The following is a 19,316-nucleotide window of genomic DNA, read 5'->3' as shown; positions in this document are numbered from 1 at the left end:
AAATATGTCTTGTAAGCTTCACACATTTTAGCAGATGCTGTCACAAAGAACATTTTTGCTCTTGTATTGATAAATTGGCCATATACATCACAGAATGTGTCTGGATAATGCTTGCAGCTTCTTGATGTCATCTCTGATAAAATGTGTTCACTTAGGCAGCTAGAACTAAACTGAAGTGATAAGTGGTGAGCTCTTGTATATATATTTGTATGGAAAGTTCTAGAAAATCCTCATAAATTCTGTGGCATTCTTGAAACTTTTTTGTAATTTCAAGAAAATTCTTTATCAGCTACTCAGCACTGAATATACCTGGATTGTTCTGGAAAATGGGTAAATTTATATTGTATTTATATAATTAATGATGCATTCATGTTATTGTTGTATATCTTCATGCAAAAAAAAGTGTAAAACAGTTTATTGTTAAACTCTGCATGTATAATAGTAATAATAATTTTTACAATTTATAAACTCAGTGTGTGTTTATGTATTGTATTTGGTTAATTTTTACTACAGAAAATCCTTGCCACTGACCAAAACTCTATGGAAGCTGTTGCCATGGATATATTAATCAATACTATAGCAACAACAGCAGTTAGTCTACATTTTGCTAAACAAACAGACTTTCCCAAGTTTCAAAGTAAAGGAAGAAATTCTCTGATACTTGAAGATCTTAGTACTTCGGTGAGCTTTTATATAAAGAAAAAAATGTTTGGTGTAATTTTATACTAAATTAATTTACTGAAGTATAATGCTGTATATTATTAATTAAAAGCTATGTATTTATATTAAAATACAGTATTGCTTTAGGTGGTTAGTTTCAGCTTTATCAAATATTTAACAAGCTTGACTTGACATGTGCATATTTTTTCATGAAACCATTAACATTGCTTATGTAGTAGTATATTAATTTAGTGCCCCTTTTACTAGCACACTGGGAAAATGTTAGGTATTTAAAATGATGTATTTGGCATTTTTTTTATTGTCTTATTATTTAGGAAATGCTTCTAATTGTTATATATTTATGACCACATTATAAGCAGTTTTTTACAATAAGATATATTTTTAGGTAATGTACCAGCAAAAGAATAAATACAATTCACATTTTATTGGATTAATTAAAATCTATTATTTGATATCAGAAACTTATTTCCTTGAACAAAATGTTTTGTTAATCTAACTTTTGTTTTTTATATCCTTACTTTTGATAAAGTTTCATTTTTAGCTGCATGTTAGATTTTCAGCTACCTTGCACTGATTTTTGAATATGCTTTAAAAAACATTAATTTTACAACTGTTTATTTTAATATAGCCAGAAGAAAACCATGTTATATAAACTTGTATTATAAAGAAGCATGTATTTTTTATGTTTATGAGAGATATTAACTCATGTTAAGTTAATAGCAGGATGAAATAATCAGTTGGATTTATATTTTGTTTTATTATTATTGAATGTACTGAAGAGCTGATGTAAGAGAGATTGTGCTGATCATCTTTCATTATAAGCCAGGTGCATAGTACTATCTGAACTGATGTAACTAAAGATGTAGTCATATTTTTCTAGAGATAAATGTTTAATGTATAATTAATGCATTGAACATAAAAGTACATAGTTATAGGTGTTGAGGGACAAATACTAACAGAAATGAATTATACAATTGCTGAAAAAAATTCAACATTATCAATGAACATGAAACTTTTATCAACCATGACACACACACATGCACTTCTACATATAAACATAATGTATAATCTTATTCAGTAACTTCTCAAGTTAAATACATCAGTGGAGTAGAAAATAATCAAAGACTTATAAACTGTGTGCTTCATAATACAGTTCATACTGTAGTGTCAGTGAAAGGCAATAACCAAGTAGGTGTTTAATACATCAGTTATTTAAATTAAGTAAAATAGTTACTACAGAAGATATATAACACTATAAATATCTTAGCAAAAATAACATATAATTTAGTCATTATAGTATTGAAAAAGTGCTAATTCCAAAAATGAATATTCTCTTCTGCACTTAGATAATTTTTTCTCTTGAGCCCACTTATTCTGCCAGAGATTTGCAAGACACCAGCCTTGTGAAAGTTCACCTACTTTCATTTGAAAGTGTGAATTTGTGTCATAGTATATCAATACCATCATGGTGCAGAACCCTTTGATCATAGGAGTGCAACAAACCTTCATGTCCAATAACTCCCTCTACATTCTTGCTCATTAATCATTTTTCTTTTCCTCTGCACTGATATGTTGTTGAATTTACTGATATTTATAATATTTCCAAAAATTTTAAAATTTGAATTTTTTACTTCACCATGTTTAAACTCAACATGAATTCATGATTTAATGTGAATGTTATTAAAGCTTATATAAGTAAAGAACCTTCTCACCCAGAACAAATTAATGCCTTTTTTGCTGGAAGTGCTTTATCTGTGGAAGATATGTCAACTTTCTTTCATCAAGTAGTGGGGCCAGTTATGCAGGTGGGACCCTTTATTCCCAACTGTTGCACTCACTTCCCTTCCACAAATTCGTGTCTTAACTGATGGCAAACTTCAGCACCACTTTCCACCTCCTGTCTTTGTTATTCTTTCTTTTCAGTCATTTGTATTATCCATTTCTAGACTCAGTCTTTAGGAGTGCCTTTGCCAATTAGAGGGATCAGATTCATTGCATACTTTTCCAATTTCATGAATTTATTTCTACCCTTCCTTGATATATTTTCCCCCTTTATCATATGTTGGTAGTCATTCTCTTTTCTCATCTTAATCTTTCTCAGGAATATAGATCTCACCTTTTTTGCATTAATGGCCCATTCTAGAAACCTTCTTTACTATTTATTTTCTTTTCTGGGTCTCCCGTTGTTGGAACCTTTTGGAAGTTTAATTCTGTCTCTTTCTACCATTCTCCAAGACCTTTGTTTTTCCCCTTCTGTTTATCCAGATAAATTTGGTGGTGTCCTTGATTTCCTGGTATTATAGGTTTCAGCTGCTCACCATCAATCTTCCCTCACATCATTGACTTTCCTGATTGTCTCAGCCTTGACCCACCAGTTCTCTACCTGGTCTTGGCCTTTTTTCTTTTCCTAGCCCTACATTGTATATACAGTCTTCCATTTTCATCCCACTTCCTTTCAACATATTACTCACTGGCCTAATTGCTGGTGGTCACCTAGTCTTTTTCTCCCTCCCTCCATTTGGGACAAAACGGGTTCCTTTCACCTCCCATCTGATATTGCATACCTTTGCTGTCTTGGAGGGGTTGATGTTGGAATTGTGGAAGAATTATCTGATCATGAGGGTTCACAGTCCCTCTCTTAATTTTCTCTCCCATCTTTCTGTTTACCCATTAAAGATTGTGAACCTGCATTTAATTTGTAACTGCTCTTTCCTTTAATTTTTCCTGGTCATCACACAGTATTGAATTGTACACTTCTCTCTCCATTAGTTATTTCTGCCCATCGTGTGGATCAGCAAGTGCTAAGTCCCTTGTAATATCAAATAGAAGTGATATGTCTTTCTGGATCTATACAATAGACCTTTAACAAAATTTAAAAATTGCATAACCTTTTTCATAATTAGTTTATGTCTGAGACAGAGTTGTATGTCTAATTTGAAGCAGAACCTTACTGTGCTAAGAACATAATAATTTGTTCTTTTTTTAAATCATATTTCAGCATACCCTACTGATAATGTTTTAAAAATACCTTTATCATGCAAGAGTTCATTTGATGTTAGAAAATATTTTATTCATCATTTACAATATTTGAACAATGGCTGTTTTGAGGTGCTTATTTTTCATAGTGCATCTAGATAATTCACTGAACAATATATCTTTAAAAATAATAATATGGCAATTGCAAGTTTTTCACAAACATTAGTTATCAGTGAAAGTTTTTTTTACTATGATAGGCATTTAAGATTGTTTCAGATGGCTAACACACAATTGCATCTTTGACTTTTAATTCTACTATAATGACCCTTTCTGTCACTCTGAAATCATTCATAACATTATATCATTCTTTACAATTTTTTTATATTGGTTAACATAAATTATGTGTTAGAGCTTGTTTTTGACATTTAATTATACATAACTAAGCCTTTCTTTTATGCCCTGGACATCATTTTTTGAAATTATTCATGACATTATATCTTCATTGATGGAACTTAAATCTATAGACAAAATTACCCCTCTAATCAAAAGCATTATACTTGCATTTTGCATAGAATATTATCCATTTTATCCTGTAATCAAATACATGCAATCTTTTTTTTTTGACAGTGTTAGTTTATATTATATATATTTTTCCTATGCTTGTTGCATATAGCCATAAATGCTATTAACATCAGAATATTTTGACCATCCACTTTAAAATTAACTGGTCATTGTTCATCTGATTTTTGGCAGTATTTCACAATGAATTTTTGTTTTGATGTCATGGTTTTTATCCTTATAAAGGTCAGACATTTATTTTAAGAGCTGATGATTAGTTTAAAATAATATTTATGGACAACAAGGGATCTGTTCCATCTACTTAGCTGAACTACATTAAAATAAAGAGCTTCAAGCTTATAATTCAAATATTTATCAAGCCTTCCCTTAAACTCCCATAAATTCACTATTTCTACCTGATCCAAAGGTAGCTTATTCCAAAGGCCAACAATTATATTAGAAAAATAAAACTTTCTTAGATGAAGATAAGTTATATTATACCAATATTTATATGGTCCTACCATTCTCTAGCACTCAACTCATAATCTGAGGGATACGAGTTTGAATCCCCATCACACCAAACATGCTTGCCCTTTCAGCCATGGGGGTATTATAATGTGATGGTCAATTCCACTATTCATTGGTAAAAGACTAACCAAGAGTTGGCAGTAGGTGGTAATGACTAGTTGCCTTCCCTCTAGTCTTACATTGCTAAATTAAGGACAGCTAGCACACACAGCCCTCATATAGTATTGCACGAAATCCAAAACAAACCAAACCTATCATCCTTACCATTAAAAAGGAAAGAAGATGATATATAGAAACAATCAGTTTCAATAACAATCTTAAACAACTCAATCAAACCTCTTCTAATTCTTCTTAATCCATGTTTGTATGATAACCTTTCTATCCCATGTATCATTGTAGCATCTCTTCCCTGAATTTTTCAAATAATTCAATCTCCTTCCCAAGCTAAGGAGCCGAAGACTGAACATATACTCCAAATGTGGCCTAATCATAACCTCTTCAGATCTTTATTTGAACGTTTTCTTGGTAGAACCTAAAATCCTATTTTCTGTTTCACTAGCAACAGCATGCTGCCATGATGGAATTAGGGAGTGATTAACTTCTAAAAAAGATTTTCCTCTATACTGCTATTAATGTTATTCCAATCAAAGTTTTGCTTCTGATTCAAATTATAGTATCTCATATGCATTGCTTTTTGTGTATTATAATTATAAGCCATCTACCATTTATTTAACCAACTCATCAAATTATCTAAAATGTTTTCTAAAACAGCAACATCCTCCTCACAGCCAGCAATACCACAAATTTTAATATTGTCAACAAGTTAAGTAAGTTATTGATCATTCCATCATCTGTGTTATTGAGGTAAATCAAAAGACTAAAGGGCCTAACATTAAGCCCTCAGGTATCCCACTTGTGACATTAATCTAGTTTTGGTGAACTCCATTTATGGCAAGCTTTTGCTTTCTTCCATCCATCCACTTTTATAATCAATTAGTCAGGTTATCCCTCATACTCTGGATATCATTTTTTTCTGATAAGTTTTTTTTGTAAGATATTTTGCTAAGTACTTTCTGAAAATTTACATCCTTGCCATCATCTACATAAGCAGTAACCTCTTAAAGAATGTCAAAGATTAATAAGACAAGATCTTTCCCTAGTGAAGCTATGTTCACTACCTCATAAAATTTGTGAAGTTGTTTTATTCTATTGTTCTTTCATTACTTTTTTATATTTTGTTGCATAAAAATTTATTATTCCCAGTATGTTGTATTCTTGTTTTGCTAGTATTTAATCTTCATGAAGCCAACTTAGAAAACTTTCCATTTTCCAGTTGTCTTATTATCAGGATAATATTTCTACCACAACTCTTACATGATGGTTTAAACTTGTTCAAAAGACTTGCATTGACTTAAGTGTAACTATATAATTAAATTTTAACATACTGATTTCGTGGAACTATCAAGGCATTGTCGTTTTGAGGATATTTTTCTTGTTAATATATAAACAACTAATCTTCATTCTAGTAAATACATTTGTGTTCAGAAAAGTTTGATAAACCACACACACATAAAATATATTGTAGAAAATATCTTTGTTCCTTTTATGGTAACAATATTCCATGATGATTTATTGTTCTTGAAAGCTTCTATGAATCAAGACTTTCCTCATTTTCTGCTATAATGCATTTAGTTTTTATCTTAAACATTCTAAAGAAGGTGTTTTAGCTTTCCTAATATGTAAGCTGTCATTGGACCCAGTAATTTAGAATTAGCACAATGATATTTTAAATCTCTCTATTAATCCTGGATACATGATGAAACCAATGATCACCTTGTTATTTGTCATATGCATTCATACTTGAGTACAAAGATAGATATTTCTTATGCTTTTCTAGGATTAAGTATTCCTACTTATTTTTAGACTCCCTTCTTTTAAGGTCAGGCTTTTGGTTGTGTGTACATGGAAAATGAAAGCCAATATATATTATTTAACATTCTTAGTATCAAAGTCAATCATATATTGGTAATCACCTTAGTGTGATGGACAGTGCATTCCACTCTACATTTAGGTTTTAGTATCAGGTGTCAACTTTGAGATAAATTAATATATTTAACAACTGAAAACTCAGCAACAGTAAAAAAGAAAAAGATATCTCTAGACAGTATACAGGAAGTTAGGAGAAAAAAAGTGTTGTTTTACAGTTTGAGACAGTTGAAGTTCTGTGGTTATATTAAAGTAATTATCTTTAAAACTTAAGTCACCAATTTTCATGTGGAAACACTAGGATTAATCTTCAGAGTAAGGAATGTGTTATTACATTAAAGGTTCTGCAGCATAGATGTTGGATACTAAATATTTATAAATGATCATAATGTTGCTTCATAAATCAGCTTTTTATGTTAAGTTTTGGATAAATATAAAAATTGCTCATCTTTTTGCACATGTTAAAACTGTGCATTTAGTTGTTTATAAAATAGACCAATTTATAAAAATATTATTTGATTATTATTCTTGTTATTTCAATGGTTCAGTCATCATATACAAAATAGATATGTGTAGTACTTTACCCTCACCCATTTATACTCCTGAATTATTTGTTAATAATGAATTAACTCTAGAAGCAATTTCTGATGGATTTACTAGCTTTTAAAAACATTTAAAAAGACAAAACTGATTTCTTTTTGATCATTTTTCTTGTTACTGCATATCAACTATAATTGTGCAATTTTTTAAAAACAGTTGAACCATATGGAGTATGTTACTTATGCAAATTTCATTCATTTTTTTGTGTATGACTTACTGTTTTAGCTTATTTTATTGTGGTTTGGGTTACATTTCTTTTTTTAGCTTCATGTGATGTACAGTGTGCTTTTTATGTTTGAATGAACTAACAGCTGGTTCATGCTAACATTTTTCATCTACTTCTATTATTGTGTGATTCATAACTGTTAATTCTTTAGTCTTTAGTTTCCTTTAGGTCTTTTATTAATTTGCTTATATACTTTTCCCAAAAAATCTGCTGTGGTTTATTATTTCTTTGGAATTAAAACAAGTAAATTGAAAATGTTAGAAAAACTTGTTTTATACAATTTTTAGCAATAATAAAAATATCTTTTACAGGATTGTTGTTTTGAAAGTGCTTTTCTTTCCTCAGAATTTACACTAAAATAATGATGTCCCTGTGGTTGATATATAATGAGTCAGTTAATAATGTTAAGAAATCTTATTGAACATAAGATATTAAGCCAGAATTATGTTGTGTAAGTCTAAAAGAGATTTTTTGTAAAAACAAAAGATCTTAAGTTTTAAAATCATTTGCAGTCTTGATACTTAATTGTATAGTATTCTGAGTTCACTGATCATTAAATAGAGGATCAGGTACATTAATACTAAGGATAAGGACACAGTAAAGGGTTAGATGTAACTTTGCTTAACATACTAGGTCATTCAGGTAGTTGATCTGTTTGTGCCTTTAGGATTTGATATGTCTGTTGATTATTACTTAACAGATGCTCAGAGACACTTGTGCTGTATGTATACAGTGTACAGGTATATCCTCACTGCTGTGTTTAAAGTAGAACCAGTTGTGTTTTTCTGACTCTCTTTTTAGTTTAGTGTTAGTTAAGTTGTATGGCAATAGATAAATTTATTTATTAGTCATTGCTGAGGTGCATGTTTATGGAACATTTTAACTATGTTTGCTTTTGGTATTAAAGTGCATGTAAGTTTTACCACAATTTCTTTTGTTAAGTAAAGTTAAACTTCTTGATATAAATATTTTGTATTTCTGTGTTTAATATTATGGAATAATGACATCTTAATTATGTATATTCCTTTGATTCATTAGTCAGTTCTAAAATGAAAAAGTATTATTGTAATTTGTTATCATTTTTATACTCTGTAGCTAGAAATGTATTGTAATTTAAGTGAACGTTTTACAGTATTCATATCACCTATGAACACTGCAGTCAACCTTGATTAGGCTTAAAAAATGTTAGTTCCAGTTTCCTTATCTAATCTTACCTCAATTATTGTACAGTTTGATAAGAAGTAGTTAAAATATAATTTCAGAATCAAATACATCTTTTGTGAAATCATTAATGAACAGTTTAGTAAGGTAGAGATGATGTTTTGTTTTTCATAACATAAGATTTATATCACTTATGTCAAATAATTCATTTTATTTGGCTTTAAAGAGTAACTGTGGGTATACATGTTATATAGCTGTGATGGAACACAGTATATATATAGTAATTTTTTATCTTCCATTTTTGATTCCAAAACCAACTGTGCATAACAAAATTTAATGCCAAATAAAATGTGTAAAAAGTGTTTGTTGTCATCATTATTTGTCGAGAGGAAAAGTTTCAGTCCTAATTTGGGTTTTATTGAGAGGGAAGTTATCTTCACAGTATATATGCCAGTTAAGTATATTTTTGTGGCATAATTTGCTTTCAAGACATTAAATTATTGCACATGTGGTTATAGAAATTTGATTCATTCAAATTCAACTATACCAATTTAAAAATTAATATTGTTACATATAGAATTTTATTAACAGAAGTACTGAAATTTTAATTTGTAATCATACTGACTAGAGTGTACATCATGTAATTCCTAGAGCAGTAAATAGAATTGTTGCATTTTGTAATTATAATTTAACTTCTGCTAATATTTATAATGGTTTTTTTATATGTTGGTGTTCTAATGTTTACTCTTTTCCTAACTTTCTTTTGACTTTCACAATATGATTACTTCATTAAAATATCCAGCTTGGTTTAATATGCTGTTTACAGAAATTTTGATAAAATAAGCATAAGTTGAACACTAGAAAACTTCTAGGAGTGTATTATCCGATGATGAAAGTTAGCCAATATGGTCCAGTATGGCACATCAGTAAGAATTTTAGTGCTAATGTGACTGTACTAATAAATCCTGTTTTTTATGTTATTTTATGCTTTCACTAGCCTTAATGAATTTTTCCAACTCTGTTAGTTGTTCTGTTATACTTTTGTAATCAGAAAGTGTACTTTCAGTTAGATGAGACAAATTAAAGTGGCTTAGGATGAAAGAACTGGTTATTGCCAAGGTAATCACCTTGTATTTGATGGGTGATCTTTAATTAGTCCAACCTAAGAAATGTTTTCAAATATAATGTAAATGTACTGTGTTAGATGTTTTAGTGTTAATGTGTATATTCAAATGTTGGAACTTTCCTCCACAGGAACTACTAGTGTTGACTTGCATAAAATGTGGGGAGTGACAAACACTATTATTGTACTAGTCATAAATTAAAGTTACTTTCACAGATAGAACATTTGCCAAGTGTCAAGAGGTAACACCAGCATGATTAAGACAATGTTTTTTTCCCTATCTCTCTATTAATCAGGTAGATACACACCTGTCCTGGACAGTACTGTAAATTGGTAATGTCAATACTAGTCACTACTTGTTCATTGCATAAAATGACCTCAGTAAGTACATAACATTCCTATGGAAAATATCCTTCCTTTGCACATTGTGTAAAGTGTGTGAGTACAGATATACAGCAACTTTCCTCCAAATTTAAATTTGCACAGTGATATTCACTGTGGCACATTCTGTCAAGCTCATTTTAAATTATAAATGTGGATGGAATGTTGCCACTTAGTAATTTTTACAGGAGTTATCATATCACAACATAACCACTTAAAAGATGAATATGAACATTAGTATTAGTGTTTCTACTTTCATTAGACTTGGTAGAAAAGTCTTAAAGAGTAAAAGTAGAAAATTATATTTTTATAAGTTAGAGCATTAGCTATTGATATGAAAATGAGTAATGCAAAAAAAAGGAAATATTGTTACCTTTAATTTATTGAAAGTAATATTAGTATTATTTTTTTGAATAAATCTGTTATTGTAAATGACCACTTACATTAATTAAGATAATTGCAATCATCAAAATGTTTACATTTTTCATGAAGCAAATGCTTCAATTATTTTTAACTTTTTATTCTTGGCATTTCAAGGTTACATTTTGTTGGTATGAAAGGTACAACCTCTGTGATGTGAAGTAATAGTTTTTGTATTTTGTTTGATGTTATATAATAAATGATGTTCTGGCCTATATTGTGCCAATTTTATTTTTGTGTTCTTTTTTAAATGTTAATATTAATGAAATATCTATCATTCACTTCTAGCCGAGTAGACATCCATCAACAAGACATGAACAACGACTGTTACTTAAGATCATTAAAGCTACTGGCCTTGGTGGTAAAAAAGGTAAAATCTCCTCATAATTGTAAGGTGCATTTATTGTGACAAAAATGCAATGTTTGACAGCATGCTAAAAACCTTTGAAAGTTTTTTGACTGAAGTTCTGTATATAGAAGAAAATGTGAATTTATGATGACTTTAAACATCTTTTATAGTTTTAAGTAATGCAGTTTGTTTATAAAGTTTACGTTGAGTGACAGTTTATTAATTTTTGTGTTTTATCTTATTCTTGCTATTGTATTGGGAATAACAGATTTTGTTCCTAGATATTTTTAAAAGAAATCCTTCAATCCCAAGAATGTACACACAGTAGCTAAGTACTTCCTCAACCCCTGTCCTAATGGTTTTAACTAATGTGCATGGGCTTGGTCCATTAGACTCACACAGTACTTGAAAAGGAATATCTGCTGTAATTCTGAGTTGTTGCAAGATTTTAGTAAGATGCACAAGTCTGTTGTAATCAGAAAATAAGATGATTTACAAATGTATTTATGCTTGACTACATCAATCTGACTTGAGACTGACAAGTCAGAGAATAAGGTGTTGTTCTTGTGATTAATAATGAAACCTTTGTCCATCCTGTACTTTGCATATTGTGTATGTGTAACCTTTAGAATCTCAAAAATGCATATGTACAGTATTTTGTTTGTTAAGTATTCTTAATATACTATATCCAGTATTTACTGTCCTTTCCCATGAACTGATACTACCTTAGTAAGGTAGAGCAAAATGAATACCTCTGATAGAAAATACATAATACCATGTTGAATGGCACTCTGTAAAAGACTCTGACTTGCACATTGGGACTCCCACTCATACACTTATGGTTAATAGACATTTTAACTAATTGTCATTCCAAATTTACCATTGCCATTTCTCTTTGGAACAAATTTGCAGGTCTAAACTACAATATTTAGTTATATATATCAATATAAATGAAATTATCACTGAAACATTGATTTATGTTTTGTGTCAGGGTAGTTTCAAAGAGAATAGTTCTATGCTTGTTGAGGCAATCCGAACATTTTAGTTTTTACGTTTGCTGCTAGGAAAAGTACTGTGACATAATAGTTGCCAAACAAACCAACAATGCCAGCACTTTAAATGTAAATAAACATGGCCAGTGTATATGGAGAAACAGAGGCAGAGTCTGTTTTGACTTTGTGTTCTGAACGTGTCGAGTAGCACCATATAAATTCAAACCTACTTTGAATGAACCTAGAACAGTTACTTTTGACATAAATCTGACAAGTTCTAGCGAGAGTAGCGGAACTGTGAGTGATACTGATACTGTTGAAATTTCACCTTTAACATACTTTATTAAAGTATAATTGTTTTTGTATTATTACAATTAGTTAAAAGCATGCATCTTAAAAAAAATGTAATAGCCATGATCACATAGTACAAAATCATTTCAAAATAGCTTACCTGCAAAAAATATTATGGATAATATGTCACATATGTATTGCTGCATGCAGATGTGTGCAGTGTAATAGAAACACTTTTAATTCACTTTGTTTGTTACATGTGATTAGATTTACTAATGTTTAAAATGCAACAGAGTAATAACACAAATTCAAAGAAATGCATATGATAACTAACCATTAATTTATCAACAGTGTATATCATCTTTATTTAGTAAAGTCTAATTATTAACTAGTACATCATAGTTTTAATATTCAGGGTATCAGGAAGTGAAATTCACAGATACAGTTGTACTTTATGAAATTCATATCTCAGATATTCAGAAAATATTTCAATGATAAATTCTCCTAAAGTCTATAATAAGAGCTCTCTACAAATATTTCACTAAAAAAAATTAAGATTTGGTGTTATAAGTAATAAAACACAAAGTAAAGCAGTGTTAATATGTTTTACCTCATCTATAAAGAAATTTATAGATTTAGCAATAAAGTGTATTTATAGTATTATAACATTTAAGGTATGTGAGCTTCATAAAGAGAAACTATACCTACAGTAATAGCATTTTTTAGTTACAACTACCACTAGACAATAAACACATTGCTCACAAAACATCATGCTGTATGTGTCATGCAAAATTATACATTAGAACATTTGCATGATATCTAACATGTATACCATCTTGTGTGTCTCACTATGTAACTGCTATCTTTTATACAGTTGACACTGTATATTAGTTGAAATATTTAGTTTAACATTTCTGATCCCTTAATTTATACATTTATAACACCAAAAATGAAGATTAATACACAAATAATTAGTTCAAAAATTTACATACCTAAAAAATCTTTATCTTCTAGGTTGTCAAGAACCCTACTGTGTTGTCAAGCTAGATGAACCATTCCAGAGGTTTCAAACATCACCAGCAAAAAATGCAAGCAACCCGTTTTGGGATGAACCTTTTCTTTTGTAAGTTTTGAATGTGCTAAAAATACTATTTTTGTAAACACACAAATTAAAATGTATATTAACTGTATAACTGTATACAGAACTTCCAAATTTGTGAACATTGATTGTATTTCATTTTTCAATAAGGAAATGTTATCTCATTATGTTAGGTTTGCATTACAATTATCTGAATGAGACAAGTGCTATGCATCAGTAGCTAATATTTATATTTTGGAGTTGGCTAAAACTTGTGTATAATAGTCTTTTCTTGTTTTATTATTTACCTCATTTGCATTTAGTACTGTGTATTGTTAAACTAATTTCTGATAGGCTTTTTTCATATAACCTGCTGATTATAGTACAATTTTTAATAAATTGATAATTGAGTGAATGCTATAATATGATCTAAGTTAGGGGTGGGCAACTCCATGGTCACTGGTCACATATGGCCACAGTTTTGGTCAGCTAAAGTTTAGGAATCAACGTTTTTCCATCATTTATTTTTTATCGCAAATTTAGTAATCAGCAGCTGCACTGACTCACTTCATCTCAACTAATGTTGAGTGTTTCATCACTGCCACAGAATCTGCCCATTTCGTAACATCAGTCTGGTTTAGATGTTTGTTATTGAGTGTGTGTTGTTTTGCATGTGCTTGCAAACATATTACTGTGCAACTTTCAAGTGTTTAAATATATTATGGAATAATTCAAAAATGAAAGAATCCAGGTGATGGTGAATACTCAGAAAATAAAGACAATTTAATTGATTCTAGCATTACTGACAAAAAGAGAATAGCACATGACTGGAAAAACATGAAACAAGATTTTAATGAAAGTTGGGAGTTGAAATTTGTAGTGATTGAAGCAAATAATAAACCAGTGTGTCTTTTGTGTAACAACGTTTATAGGAATAATAAAGTATATAACCTTTGCAACACTTTAACAATTTTCACAACAAATTTGATTTAAAATTTCCAGTTGATTGCAAAAATTGTATAAATGAAATTGGCCTTCTGAAAGCACAACTTCATGAACAAAAGGGAGGCCTAAAAAGATTTTTATCATCGATAGAACTAGTTACATTAGCTAGCTATAAAATAGCTTGGATTCTAGCTTCAAAAAAGAAATAATTTTTTTGATACTGAACTCGAAAAAAGAAATATTGATTGTTGTCATTGAAACTCTGTTGGAGAATTACAATTCAAAAATAAAAGATAATATTCTTCAAATGATAAATAATTTGCAGTAAAGTCAAAGAACAGTTGTCTGCAGAATGCTAGAGTTAGCGAAAGACATAGAAAATCGGTTGCTTGGACAACTAAAAGACTTTGTATTTTTTTTAGCACCAGTTGAGTCAACAGATGTTAGTGACACTGCAAAGTTGATATTTTGGGTTTGATATGTAACTACAGATCTTCAAGTGAAGGTAGAAATGCTTGGCCTTTGTGGACTACAATACAAGATCTAACATGTGGAAAACACATCTTTGAAAAATTTCTTGAAATGTCAAAAAATTCAATCTGGATTTTTAAAATCTTGCTTCTGTCTCAACAGATGGTGCTCCTGCCATGACTTGGGTGAAATTAATATTTGTTTCTCTTTTGAAGCAGCATTTAATTGAAAATAGTGCGAAATCTACGCTGTCGTCTTTCCATTATATTTTGCATCAGGAAAATTTATGTGCTGAGATGTCTAAAAGTGATGAATTGAAAAATTTTATGGATATTGTTGTAAAAATTGTGAATTATATTATAAGTGGAAGCTCTCTCATTCATTGACAGTTTGTTGAGTCTTTCAAGTAAAGCAATGACTGTATTTTTGATGGCCTAACTGATTTTGCAAATATAAGATGGTCAAGTACAGCAAAAGTCTTGGAACAATTTACTTCTTCATTTCCTCAAATAAAGGAGTATCTTGTTGAAAAAGGTAAGATTGAAAATTTCTGTGAAATTGAAACTTTGTCATGGCAGTGTGATTTGCATTTTCTGTGCAACATGATGGCTTGCTTGAATAATTTGAATACTAAGCTTCAGAGAAGAGGTAAAATAATAAGCGAGCAATCACAGTCTATTCATGAATTTCAGTTAAAGTTAAACCTCCTTGCAGAACACTTACAAAAGAATGATTTGATACATTTTGCAAAGTTGAATAGTTTTCTAGAAAATAATAAGGACTATGATTTCTCTGATACTAAAGATGATCTCTATGTAAACTGGAGCAAAAATCGATCTCAAAATTGTGAATTACGTTTCTCCGAAATTAAAAATTTGAATTTTTGCACGATCCATTTCAATTTGACTTCGGAACTTTCAGAAAGGAAATTACATTTTTTTTTCTTTGAATAAGTGTGGATTTGAAGACGAGGTGCTTACCCTGCAAAGTGTTGAACACATAAAAGGTAAACAAAAATGTTCTATCAGAGAGAAGTAGCTCACTATTCTGATAAATGAGAGTCTTCCAAATTTAAAGATAGCAATTTCAAAATTATTTTCCATGTTTGGATCCACATGGGTGTGTGAGTCAACATTTTCTCTGCTAGATTTTCCCAAGTCTAGATACAGATCTCGGCCTACTGACATAAATTTCGAGGCAGAGCTAAGATGCTCATTGAGCATAGATATTAAGCCAAATTTCACATTGAAGATTAGATGTAATGCAAATATTTTGATTAAACTAACATCTTTCTTTTTTTTTTTTTAATAGTGCAGCCAATGTTGTTTTTTTCATTAGCCATAGTTGCGGCCACTATGAAAAATAAGTTGCCCACCCCTAATGTAAGTAGTGTATTAGTTCATCATTTGGTTGTCCTAGACCCATTGTATTATACAAGGGCAAAGCTGAAAGTTTTTGAACCATTCAACAAAATCTGTTTAATACAGGATTGTTCAATGTTTGTGAATTAAAAAACTGGATAAAATGTTAACTAGATGGATGCTTCACAGTAACACTAAATAGGAATTACAATAGAAATGTTGGATGAGATATTTTTATTGATGTCAGTATTCTCTGTATTTTTGAAGGAATTAAAATTTTCTTCTTTTTTTTTTTTTGAGTATGCTTAATGTGAAACAACATGTTTTACACAAGAATTGACTTGATAAATAAATATTATAAATGTAGTTTGTGATAATAGTCACCCATAGAGCATCATTAATACATATCCTAGTGATCAGAGTTTCCTTTATGAAATTTACAGTTTACAGTATATTTATGATAAAAAGAAAATAGTAATTTTGTCATGATGTTTTTTTCAACATAATTATAAAATAGATTCATTTAAAGCACAAAATCTAATAAGTATATAAAATGCTATTATAACATTAATATCACTCTATAAAATATTGCTTGTAAATAACCTGTGTGTGTGGATTGTTATAAGTTAACTTGTTTCTATATTACTATGCTGCTGTTGAGAATAGGCATACAGTTCTGAGTTATGATTCTAAAACACTATCTTTTAGTGTGCTGAAACATCAACATATCATGAAACATAGAATGTAGGTTCATGTTTTTCTTTCCTGACTTGATCAGTTTCAAATTCAGCATGAGCTTTGTGTTGGATAAGTAATTGCTTTGTATGTGGAAAGTAGAGCACATTTTATGTGTTTTGTTAATTGTTCACTACTTTTGTGTTTATGATTACTGTGTAAAAGAATACTATTAAATGATATGTATATTTAGTTAATAGAGCATTACAACTTGTAAGATTTTTATGGTTAATTCTTAATGTTAGTATAAATGAATCTATATTTTTGCCTTAAACGCTAGAAAATGTTTCTTATGTATAGGTAAAAAATGCTAATGTTTTTGCAGTTTTAAGTGTTTTTATATAAAAACCTTCTCACTGAATAAGCAGATTTTCTCAGCATAATATGCTCTGTTAAAAAATATGAATGTATTTATAATCCTCACTTGATTAAAGAATGATAATTATATTCTTAGTTACCGTAAGGTTCAGTAGATGACTTGTTGTTTTCATTACTATCTTATTATTATACTCGTACATAAAAATGTTATAATGCATAAAAGTGCCAAGCTTATTGTGAAATGTTTCTTTTTCACTCTGCAGCAATTTGAACGAAACATCAGCTGAAATTGTTTTTGAGATCTATGAATTTGGAAATGACGGTGAAGGTAATTACAGTCGGTCATTTCAGCACTTAAAATATTGAATCAATCAAGATATTGCTTTGGCTATAAGTGATTGATATATATTACACTGTGTTTTTGTTTATGCCATTATTCATACTATAAAAACTAATACTGGGAATGAATAAAACATATTTTAAAATAATGGAGATCCTGCACATAAACATCAGTGACTATTTTATGAATTTTGGTTATTATACCCACATTTGTGTTTGTTTATGAACTATAATACTTTATTAAGGTAAGAAATTTATTTTATAGTAATAACAGATTAGAGAAGAAAAATATGTATACATATACTGGTTGACTTAAATGAGAAAAGTTTGATATTAATTTTTTGTTTCATTTATATAAAGATTTATCATTCTATAATACATAGGCAGGAAAATAAAAATTTCCTAAAAAAATTGTACTGTACAATTTGTTTTTGTTTTAAATTTTTTTTTTCATTATTTGTTTTTATAAGCACTTAAAAGTTGTAACTTAAAGTATTGGTGTTTATTACCAGGAGGGAGCATACAATGAAGAGTAGAAAATAATACCGTTAACAGATAGATATAACTGTTAAATAAGGATAATAATGTTAAAGGATTTTTAGCAAGTCCTATTGCTGCATATGTTTGAAGGAATGGCTTAAGAAGGTGGGTTTTAATTTCTTATTATTGTCTTCAACGACAGAACAATTGCTGAGCCTTGGCATGATAGGAGTGAAGGAGATAATAAACAGCCCAAGCCAGAGACTAGTCATTCCTCTTCAGTCTCAACCAACAAGAAGTGATTTTGTGACTGGTTCTATTACAGTTGAGGTCTGTTTTGTCTCTCTTATCTACATTATATAATTTGTATTTTCCTGAAATTATGGTAACATTTAAAACTGTCATTGATTTATGAATCACAAACATTATATGATGCAAGATATGTTTGACAGCATGTGTTAAGAAAAAATTAGAATTGTTTATAAAAATATTTGCTTCCAGTTTTTCTCCATCTTTTGTACTTGTGCAAAGTTAACACTGAATTTAGTTGGATTAAACAAACTATCCTTTCATAATCTGCAGTTTCACTAATTGATCAAAATGTTTTTAACTTTTATTTATTAAAGGTAATGAATTATTGGGATAGACCCATGATATAAGTACTAGATATATTTTCATATTTATTATAAACAAAAAACTGTGGTACCCAAGTTTACCACACTTATGTTAGCTGGAAGATCTCTCATTTTTTAAAGTGTACTAATTTCAAGAAATATTGAACTTAGTTCAGGTTCTTAAGCTTAATTTAGTTTAAAATTATCAAAATTATTATCACTTTTTATACTATGAATTTATTTCTCTATCCTTATATTAATTGATACACATTTGTTTCTTGTGTTGTGTAAAAGACTTGGATTTTGTTTCTTAAAATCAAAACTCATCAAATTTCTCAATCATGGAAAAACAGATTGTTGATAAATTAAAAATATCACCATCCACACCACTATATTCATAACAAAAATCTTCTGATTTATAAGTGTACACATAATCATGGAACTGTACTTTTTTCTTTTGACTCAGGGCACAAAACATTATTCAGCATACACAGTTAAATAATCCCTGTTTCTTATTTATTTACATAATGTGATACACTGGACAAAAGAAAGGTAAAAAACCAGTGTGCTACACATCACGAATCATACCTATTTCGTAGTGAACCTACATTAGCAAACAGTCAATAACAACACCTTGCGCACAAATAGTTCAACCAGCATGATGTGGGTTATCTTTATCATAATACATTTAAAGTTGTCATTT

At 29.6% G+C, this 19,316-nt stretch overlaps 1 protein-coding gene across 7 annotated transcripts in view; it reads left to right on the top strand.

The window, feature by feature from the left end:
• The window catches only part of LOC143236001 (uncharacterized), a 109,224-nt gene that overhangs the window by 41,963 nt on the left and 47,945 nt on the right, over positions 1 to 19,316 (top strand). For 6 of the 7 annotated variants that reach the window (XM_076474173.1, XM_076474171.1, XM_076474172.1 and 3 more), the window contains exons 6-10: positions 514 to 681; positions 10,929 to 11,010; positions 13,287 to 13,395; positions 17,444 to 17,508; positions 18,202 to 18,329. In XM_076474173.1, coding sequence (XP_076330288.1) covers positions 514 to 681; positions 10,929 to 11,010; positions 13,287 to 13,395; positions 17,444 to 17,508; positions 18,202 to 18,329 — 552 coding nt within the window. Of the gene's footprint in view, positions 1 to 513; positions 682 to 8,354; positions 8,468 to 10,928; positions 11,011 to 13,286; positions 13,396 to 17,443; positions 17,509 to 18,201; positions 18,330 to 19,316 lie in introns of those variants that run through there. The other variant, XM_076474177.1, reaches the window with a different exon arrangement.

This window comes from Tachypleus tridentatus, chromosome 13 (genome assembly GCF_004210375.1).
Source record: "Tachypleus tridentatus isolate NWPU-2018 chromosome 13, ASM421037v1, whole genome shotgun sequence".
Classification (NCBI taxonomy): Eukaryota; Metazoa; Arthropoda; class Merostomata; order Xiphosura; family Limulidae; genus Tachypleus; species Tachypleus tridentatus.
The sequence above is the reverse complement of the archived record's forward strand: the minus strand, read 5'-3'. Positions and strand labels throughout refer to the sequence as shown.